This window comes from Eschscholzia californica, unplaced genomic scaffold (genome assembly GCF_041429995.1).
Source record: "Eschscholzia californica isolate CP2 unplaced genomic scaffold, dmEscCali1.0.p SCAF_1, whole genome shotgun sequence".
NCBI classification, from domain to species: domain Eukaryota; kingdom Viridiplantae; phylum Streptophyta; class Magnoliopsida; order Ranunculales; family Papaveraceae; genus Eschscholzia; species Eschscholzia californica.
In genome coordinates, this window is record NW_028238198.1 from 33,815,851 (window position 1) to 33,825,809 (window position 9,959).

Genomic DNA, 9,959 nt, shown 5'->3' on the forward strand with positions numbered 1-9,959 from the left:
TCTCTAATATTGTATGTGATTGGCTCGAATAGTGTCTCGAGATGCAAGAGATTGCAGACATCAGTAGTAATTATGTTCCCCTTGTGTCAAGATATTTTATTGTCTAGAGGAAGCTCAAAAAGCCTACTTATTCTTCAAACTTCATAGAGAAGTGCAAACATATTATCTCAAAAAATCCCACATACAAACTTTAATGGGAAGAGTGCACGCATCTTTTCTTTAAATCATGTTTATTCGAAAAAGTTAAAACCGAAAAGATACATGAAGTATCATACGAATACTTAAATAAGAATGACAACCCTAACCACTGGTAATGTTTATAAATAAGTGGCATCGACAAGTATTTAACTTTCTCACAAAACACTGCAACAAAGACGAGAATATTACAACCACCACCAGTACGTAAACGAATTTCAGTAAAACATTTAACACAAGAACGCGAGTTATAAGTAGTACTTGATAGGTCTCCTCCCATGTGTTTTAGAATCAGTCCACCGGAAACCTACAATATGGTACAGCACTGGTTTGTTTTCTTTGCTTGCTTGTAGAACATCTGTTACAAATATTCATAACCATATCATTCAGTATTAGTCATGAACCTTAACATGAAAATAATGGTTCTACAGAATCTGATTTACATTTTCTTTAAAATAAAAATGAACTGAACAAGGGAAATGACATGTTTATAATGCGACATCAAGTACCCGTAATTATTAACTACCCATGCTCATGTAGGCTACTTCAGACACTGAGGTGGTTAGCCTCCCCGAGAAGGTAATAAATAGGACATGTACAATTCCGAGATGCAAGCCTCGTTGCGGGAAAGAGGGAGAACTTAAACATTAGGAAACTAACTATTGCGTGCGAATACTTAAAGTGGGGAGGGGGGAAAGTTTAGCAAGGGATGGAAATAACATGTACTACAGTTTCCACCTTGCACAAAAAAAAAAAAAATACCGGATAAACGATTGTTTTTCCATTGAAATTGACATTACGGGGTTCAACTGAGAGAGACTTACATAGTTAGATTGCACAACTGTTTATAAAGATGCAAACATGAAGCAAAAGTCTCACAGTATAACCTTATGGATACAGCTGAGTAGCGCTTTTGAGGTGCAGCGTCATTAATTTTGTAATTTTTGTTCTCAGCAAGCCGAAAACAAAACAAAAGAAAGAACGCTAAATCCAAGCCTAATTTTGATAGGTATGTATAGATTAAACTGTGCATGATGTTAGCATGCCCTTGAGTTCACCTGAGATGCTGCACTGAGATCCGAACTCTTCTCAACTAAGCTATCCAGCTTCTCGCCTCTTGCAAGCACACTATCAATGGTCTTGTGCTGTGTTTGCGAGAAAAAAATAATAATGAGACAATGCTGCAACTGGTTTTATTTCCAAAGCAATTTAAATAACTTATATAGATCCAGCATTGACATTAAAAAATCATCATTCTGAGCTTTCCCCTCTGTGGCAAATGAAGTTGCAATTTTGGCTTTCTGCAGAACTACCATTCCTACAAGGAGCCTAACATTATAAAGGTGATTTTCATTCTAAATTCACAGATATCGTTTCCAACGAGAGACATGAAAACATGTACTGTGGTAAAGCATGACTCAAAATGCTCAGTTTTTTTAACAAGAATAACAATTTATATTTAGAGTAAGTTTATACCCTATGAAAATCATGTATCGGAGTTGTTCAAGAATCAAGAAAAAGAGTGCATCTCAATTTGATGGTTGATCGTGCTTAAATGGATCAATTAATTGGAGCAGAGGCAAAAAATGGCCTAAACCCGTCAGCTTTCAAGACTTTGATTTTGACAGAGACGGTACTCTTCTAACCCGATTTTTATCTTAACAAAATTACATGCATCTTCGAAAAAATTATTTACAATTGAAACTCACTACATAGTGTATATACAAATGCATCAATAACCTATACAATATTGAATTAGGTAGAACTACTCATACGGATAACGAAAGCACCAGATTCAGAATTGTTTAGAAGATGCAATATAGAGCTCAACACTTACAAGGATAATTTTAGTTTCATCTAATTCCTTCTGGATTTTTAACAACTTATCAGCCTCCGCAGGGTCCTGAAGGGAAAAAAAGAAGAAAATGGTCGGAGTACAAGGTTAGTGAGGAATGAAATCTAATAAGAGTTAACATTCACTATGATAAAATTGAGAAAACATTGTTTAAAAAAAAAGTGACAAACTTTAAGAACGAAAGAGAAAAAGAAATTATATTGATAATGGGTGCATTACTTTTGGATTGCATAGGGCAGAAAAGCAGACAAATACCTGAAATTTGGTTAAAGCTTCATTCAAATAGGGCCACGGCTGAGTTGAATCCGCCTGTACAGTCCTCCAAGATTCCCCAAAAGCTTTTTGATATTCATCTAATACCTGCAAAGGGAATTTTATTTCATAACATCGTAAAATGAAATCATCAAAACATTGTGAGGAATAGGGGTACACTAATGTAGGTATTTCAAAGCATGTGAAAGAACAAATGTGGCCCACACTATATAGAGCTTTGTAATAAGGTAATCTACAATGGGGGCACTAACACTATGGGGCTTTAAAAGGATTATTGAACAGAAAAGTTCATGAGAACAACAAAAAATAGTGAATTTTCCCAGGGAAAGGTACATGTAACTATTACAAGTACGTACCTTGTTGAGAAGGGAGAATGCACTTCGGATGGGGTAATGGTCGTCCATAAAGCCAACAGCACAGAGACCATTTCTATTGTAAGAATGCACCTTGTATTCTGAAAACAAGCAAACACCACTTAAATTGAAAAAAAAAATCGTCAGCTTTTCGGCCTTATAAGGGGAAAACTGACACCACATGTGGTTGTGGAGGATAATAAAAGGCACAAAGCAACATGATTACATCAATCAGGAGAATCACAGGAAGGAATTGCCTCTAACTGTAAAGACTTTTATTTATGGGGCAAATCAAAGAAGAGTCTGCCAGACCTACCCAAACAAGGAATAGCCTTCTCTTGGTCTAACAATCAGGAGAACCCGGCGATGAGCCTCCTGGATCATTTCCTTAGACCAAGACCGAGAGGATCATTACCCCTCAAGGTGGAGCAAATCATCCTACCCAAATCAGTCTCCGACACTGACTAATACTACTAAGAACAGAAACACAGAAGTTCAACCCACCGCCTTTCAAGTTGGAGTAAGTACGGGTTTTGGATCCAGAGTTCAAGGACAGAATTAAAGAGTGTTGGAGCGAGCCAACCCCAGAAGGTCCCGAAGGCAGGAGACTGTGGAGTAAGTTGCAGCACCTCAAGGACAGACTAAAACCTCGGTCAAGAGCCAAATTTTGTATCTTCAAAAATAACTTGCGACAACTCCAGGAAGAAATATCAGGGTGGGATAAGGAGGAGAAACTAACTTATCTAGGCAGAACTTCCAAGCGAGAAAAGACCGAAGTTGCAAAAATGTTGAGCTTAGAAGAAATGTCAGCTGCAGAAGTTAAGAGTCAGTGGCTTGAAGCAGGAGATAAAAATTTTGCTTACTTCCATAAAATCATAAGGTGTAGAGCAAGAACTGATCGGATGAATATGATAGTGGAGGACCGACAGGCCTAGATGGAAGAGCAAGATATCCAGAGAGTCACGACCAAGTACTTAAGTAACTTATACACGGAGCCAAAAATTTGGAGACCTGGCATTAACAACATGGAGCTACCTCCGATGGCAAACGAAAGGCCAGCGCTTTGGGGAAAGCTAAATAATTTCCGGGGTGTGAAATTTTAAAGGGAATATGTAGAATTTTGAAAATTTTCCGGGGAAACATATTTTATGGGGAATATTTTCTAACACCTCATGTATTCGCCACCTCATCGTCTTCACCGGTGAAGGTCGCCGGCCGGCCAATTTCCGGCCGGCGACCATCAACCATAATTTTTTTTTTCCTTCACCAAGAGCATCGCCATTTCTCAACACACTAGGGCTTTCCTCATGCATTAATTTTCCAATACCACCCATACATGATAATTTATCCATATGACTATTAAGGTTGTTTTCCCGGGTATCTGCATTATGATATGAAAAACATAAGAAAAGAGATACAATCATATCATATATATATATATATATATATATATATATATACACTAAACAAAATCAAGATTGAAAATTAGGGTAATCATCTTATACATAGTAATCAAATCAACCATTTTCATAAGTGATTCACATCCTATATACTTAATAATCATAAACTAGAAAATTCAGTGTTTCTTATAAGAAACTTACTGGTATTGTAGTTGGAAAATCGATTCTCAATTAAGCGAAGGGTTTCATAATCATCTTCCTCCTCGTAGTCATGAGAAACAAATGACGGTAAACAATTGAGAGGCTTCAAATCAAGTGGTTGATTAGGGTCATCAGGAATTGAGTCCCTCATTTGGATATCTTGAACAAAATCAAGACAATCCGTTTCTACTTTTACGGTTATGGAATCAGCGACAGGGTTGGTAGTGGTGGTGGGTTTTGTGTGATTGACAACTTCGACTACGTTAGGGTTTAATTTCCACGTCCTTTTTAGAGCTTCAACGGCGTCACCAGCAGCAGAAGCGTCTCCTTCATTATATGTTTCTTCTGTTTTATCAATTTCCTCTCTTCTCTCGGAAGATATCGCCATTGTAGAGAGAGAGAGAGGGAGAATGGGTATTGGAGGTCTGTTCGGACCTTTAATGGAGCTCTCCTCTCTCTCTAGATCTGATCTAGAGAGAGAGGAGAAGGAAATTTTTTTTATTTTTTTTATTTTTTTTATGGTTGAAGGTCGCCGGCCGGAAATTGGACGGCCGGCGACCTTCACCGGTGAAGACGATGATGTGGCGAATACATGAGGTGGCAGAGAGAGAGAGAAGTGAGGTGGAGAGAGAAAGAGCTGAGGTGGAGAAGCTATTTTGCTTTCCCCCTAAATAAAATTGTCAAACAAAATTGACCAATTTTTGACCAAGTCTTCACACCCCGGAAACTATTTTGCTTTCCCCAAAGCGCTGGCCCAAACGAAACCTCCATCTTCCTTGACACTAATTGCTCAGAGAAGGATATTTTGAGGGCAACCAAAGGATTGGCTAAGGATAAAACTCCAGGTCCCAATGGATTTCCTATCTCCTTCTTTAAAAGATACTAGGATATCATAAAAATAGATTGTATGCAATGTTTAAAAATGCGCATTAGATGTGCATCGAGGCGTACGCCTCGAGGCAAAATATAGGTGAACCGCATCATAGCTTACACCTTGGTAAGCATTCATATCCTTTAACTTTACTATTAAAAAATTAATTTTCTTTAGTACTACAAACAAATTCAATACAAAAAACTATTAATAGAATAAAATACTATAACTATATTAAATATATGAGATTGAAGCTACGCCTCTTTACAGCCTCGAAGCACCGCCTCGCGTTGTAAAAAAAAACCGCATCGATGCGTAAAAATGCTTTTTGAACATTGATTGTATGGATATGGTTAGTGACTTTCTAGCTACAACCTCGATGGATTGGAGGCTACATCAAATGTTTATCGTGTTTATCTTTAAGAAGAAAAAGGCAGAAGTACTATCAGACTTCAGACCGATCAAATTTAGGAGGTCCCTAAAATTTCACTAACTGTAGACAGTCTGATCTCTTCTTTCCCGAGAGCTTTCGTTGGGTGCAGGAAGATTCTTGAGAGAGCCCTTAGTGCTAACAAACTTATTGACTCTAGAAGAAAGGAAGGAAAGTGCGGCTTTCTCATCAAAGTAGACTTACAAAAAGCTTATGATAGAGTATGTTGGGATTTCTTGTATCAAACTATGGAAAAAAATGTGGTTTGGCTACAAATGGAGGTCCTGGATCTAAGAAAGGAGCCTTCAGCCGGCCAATATGTGTGTATTGTGCAAGGAAAGGGAAGAATTCTTAGAACACTTATTCCTCAATTGTGAAACGGCTGCTACTATGGAACTGTTTCATCAAGACGGGGAATAACCAATGATGCCCCCCACACTCAGTTGATCAAACTATCCACCAATGACAGGCTTTGAAAACCACAAAAACAAAGAGAAATTAATGAAACTTGGTTCCTATGGCCATAATATGGGGCCTATAGAAGCACAAAAATGACAAGATTTCCAAGGCCTCAAACCAAACAGCACCATGGAAATCGAAGATGTAAATTGCCTTTTGTTTCAGTGGAGTAGAAATATGTGCTGGGCTAAAATACAAATCTCTAATAATTTTGTACACAACTAGGAGATGATATTGATATAACATAGTCACAATCTTGTTCTTGTAAAAAAAAATCAATAATTATTCAATCAAAGTAAAAACAAAATTATGGGGTATTTTGCGTTCTTAGTACACTAAAGTAATTAAACATGAAAAATGTCTAAATAAGATAAAATCAAATGGCACAAATCAATTAAAGTAACCAATATTTTAAAAAACACTAATTAATCATAATTAAACACCCTAAAAAAGGATTGAAGAAGAGGGGACCTTCGTGTTCGATGGATTGGCGTTGGGCAGGGGGAGTTCGTTTAGCAACAGTACGTCCGAAAAAGGTAATGAATTCCTTGACACCAGTCCTCTGAAAGTAGCCGAATTGACTCACATCTGATGCATTAGCCAGGATGATTGGATCTGGTCCAGAATCTCCCCCGTTGTTGCACTTGAGTACCAGAAGCGCTGTGATCTTCATCCCTGCAACAAAAATTATATGCAAATCTCAACAATCTAAAAAAGATTTCAGACTTTGTCCTTTTTAGCCTTCCTTCCTAATCTTAAACCCCCTTCTATTTTAAAACAGTAGCCAAAAAACCCCATAAATCTAAAGAAAAATAAAGAAACAATATGAACCAGAAATTGGCCGACTATGATTATAATGTTGTTTGTCTTCGTTTTTTTACTCTGAATTCTTTAATTACTTATCTTCCTGTCGATTACCTTCTTGTTGACCCTTTTCAGTTTTCCCAACTCGGATAAAGTATTTCAAACCTTCGTTCTTTCTACTAAGGAGTCGTCTTCATTCACTGGGGCAATAAAATCATCTCATTGGCACGAGCCCATGTCTAAAGAAATCCAAGCCCTTGAAAGAATAAGACTTGGAGTTCAACTCCTCTCCCTCTGATCAAGTGCCCCATTGGTTGTAAATGGGTGCTCAAGATCAATTTCCATTCTCCATTCTAATGGCTCCATCGTACGATGTAAATTTCGACTCGTTGCCAAGGGATACACTCAGATTAAGGATCTCGATTATCATGATACCTTCGCCCCTGTCACTAAATTGTTATTGTTCGAGTTCCTTTATCAATGGTCACCATTAAAGGCTTGTCCCTTCATCAACTCGGTCTTAAGTAGCCTTTTACAAGCCGATCTTAATGAAGAAGTTCTCCAAATTAACCTTTTCCTTGATTAGTAAGGATTCATTTATCTCTTTCTGAGTATTCGCAGTTTACCTTTACCAAACAATCGACTTTTATCTATGTCATCGTCTATGTTGATGATATAATCATCACATGAAAAAACAACAAGGCTAGCACTACACACAAATTATTTCTTGATCGAACCTTTTCCCTTAAAGACCTTGGGCGTCTTCAATATTTTTTAGATATTGAGGTTTCTCATTCTTACCATAGAATCTTTCTTTGTCAACGTAAGTACATCCTTGATATTCCCAAAGACTCAGGTATGATTGCATCTCAGACTTCATCTTATCCTATGGAGCAAAAATTATGTCTTCGTCTGACTAATGGCATTCCTTTATGTAATCTAGATCCTGGTTGTTGTTTCATCGTTTGTCTTCTCTATTTGGTGGGTACTCGCTTTGATATAATATATGTCGTTAATACATTGAGTTAGTTCATTCAAATCCCTCACACCGCACATCTCAGTACTGCCCATTGTGTTATGTGTTACCTAAAAGGCACTATAGGCAAGGGCCTCTTTCTCTTTACTTCGAGTTCTCTTCATTTCTCAGACCATAGTAACTTTAATTGGGTTAGTATGTCACAGTATTTCACATCTCGACGATCCGCCACTGGTTACTACACCATGTTTGGTTTGAAACCCCATTTCTTGGAAATCCGAAAAGCAAAACAATAGTTGCCAAAGCAGCACTTTATCCGCTCTTACTTACAAGTTCCAATATCTCAAATATTCGCTTCCTGATTTTGATGTACACCAATCTTTCCAATGTCCATCTACAACGACAATAGTGCCGCCTTACACATTGTTGATACCCATATTTTCTACGAACTCACCAAACATATTGAGATTGATCACCTTGTTGGTGAAAAGATACAATCTAAGTTGATTGATCCAAAGTTTACATCCACTGGACCACTGCTAACCAGCTCGCCGACATCTTTACCAAACCCTTACATGCTCAATACTTCAACGAAATGATTGGCATGGTGGGCATCATTAGCTTTCCTGCTCGCACTTGAGGGGGAGTATCCACAACCCCCATGGGTCTACCGCAACTTGATCACCACCAAGATCCTTCTCGTTAACCTACATTATTTATTTTATTGTTCATGTCTCTGTAGTTATCTAAATGTAACTTGTCGTTATATAAATGTGACCCTAAAGCTATCTCAACTCCTACAAACACATGTACACTACACAAAAATCAAACACAACAAAGAGAATTAGCTTTATCTCAGTATCTTCAAAGCTCCCGAATGCTATCTTTATCTCTTTCTCATGACTCCAGTCATAATTTAATAACCTAGTATAAGCTTTCAGATAAACGTTTCCCTCTGGTGATGATTCCATCAGAGACATTTTTTAAAACCTAATTCTAAGAAAACTGAATTCTAATTAGGTCAAAATTTATGAATGAAACGAAACTCAAGCTAACTAGATCGTACAAGTAAGAGCATATTCTCAATCTCTGTATCAACCTAGACGTACTTAAATCAAAGTGATAAATCTTAGGGCAGCATCTAAGGAAGTGAGGATCAAAAGGTTGAATTTCATTGAATGTCAAAAGAATTAAGAAAAGAAGTATAGCGGAAAGATCATTAAAAGGTTAAATATGATGATAGATCTGAGTGATATTAATCTATGTATGAACTGAGGACGAAATGAATAATATTAAGATTAGAAGACAAAAAAATTACCTCAAGAACAAGATATCCCAAGTACGAGCTTGTTACCTCTCTCTCTCTCTCTAGAATGAGAGGGGGAAGTGGAAATGGGGTTTGGGGAGTGTGTGGGGGGAGGGGAGCAAAACCGCGCAACTGAGAAGGCTCTTTGGCTTTTGATGATAGATTGCCTTCTTAACGTGATTTTCAGCCAGAACGAGTAGATGTTGGCGCTAACCTCTGTTCATAATTGCTCTTTGATGCCCCCTGTCAAGATTCTTCTGTCCCGAAATAGACCATCACGAATGCCAAGAAGAAATCACATTTTATTTTTTTGTCCGCCTTTCAAAAATGCAGAAAAAATCTTACTAGCAGTAATCTCTCATGTTCATATAGAGAGTGACAATCAAGCATTAATCCTCTTCATCATCGGCAACAGCTATGCTCGAAAAGTTGGAAACCGGGACTAGTCGGTCGACCCGGGCCTAGCTACCAGGCGGGATGACAACGGGACCAGTCGGATTTCATCGGTTAAACTTAAAATATAAATACATATATATGTATTTATATATATATATAAATATATATATATATATATATATATATTTACATATATAATTATAATATATATAAATTATTACAATTGTAAACATGGTTTATACATTAGAAATACAAAATTATAAATAAAATCAACTAATTGTAGAAGTTACAGAGCAAAATCAGTCCATAAACTTACTTAATATCAATTATAAACATGTTTTAACGTTAGAAATACAAAACTATAAAGAAAATCAACTAATTATAGAAGTTAGATAGCAAAATCAGTCCATAAACTCAAATTATATCAATTATAAACATGT

General features: G+C 37.1%; 1 protein-coding gene across 2 annotated transcripts; it reads right to left on the reverse strand.

The window, feature by feature from the left end:
* Positions 1 to 213: 213 nt before the first annotated feature.
* LOC147566267 (VAMP-like protein YKT61) lies at positions 214 to 9,424 on the reverse strand. 2 transcript variants are annotated; one of them, XM_086652748.1, is made up of 8 exons: positions 9,136 to 9,420; positions 6,509 to 6,712; positions 2,680 to 2,777; positions 2,306 to 2,410; positions 2,033 to 2,098; positions 1,254 to 1,340; positions 457 to 553; positions 214 to 363 (listed from the first exon to the last, which is right to left on the reverse strand). In XM_086652748.1, the coding sequence occupies exons 2-7, from the start codon at positions 6,708 to 6,710 to the stop codon at positions 503 to 505; spliced, it is 609 nt and encodes a 202-aa protein (XP_086508874.1). In that variant the 5' UTR covers positions 6,711 to 6,712; positions 9,136 to 9,420; the 3' UTR covers positions 214 to 363; positions 457 to 502. The 2 variants fall into 2 exon arrangements, with proteins under 2 accessions (XP_086508874.1, XP_086508873.1); XM_086652747.1 differs by having other exon boundaries at positions 214 to 553; positions 9,136 to 9,424.
* Positions 9,425 to 9,959: the final 535 nt, after the last annotated feature.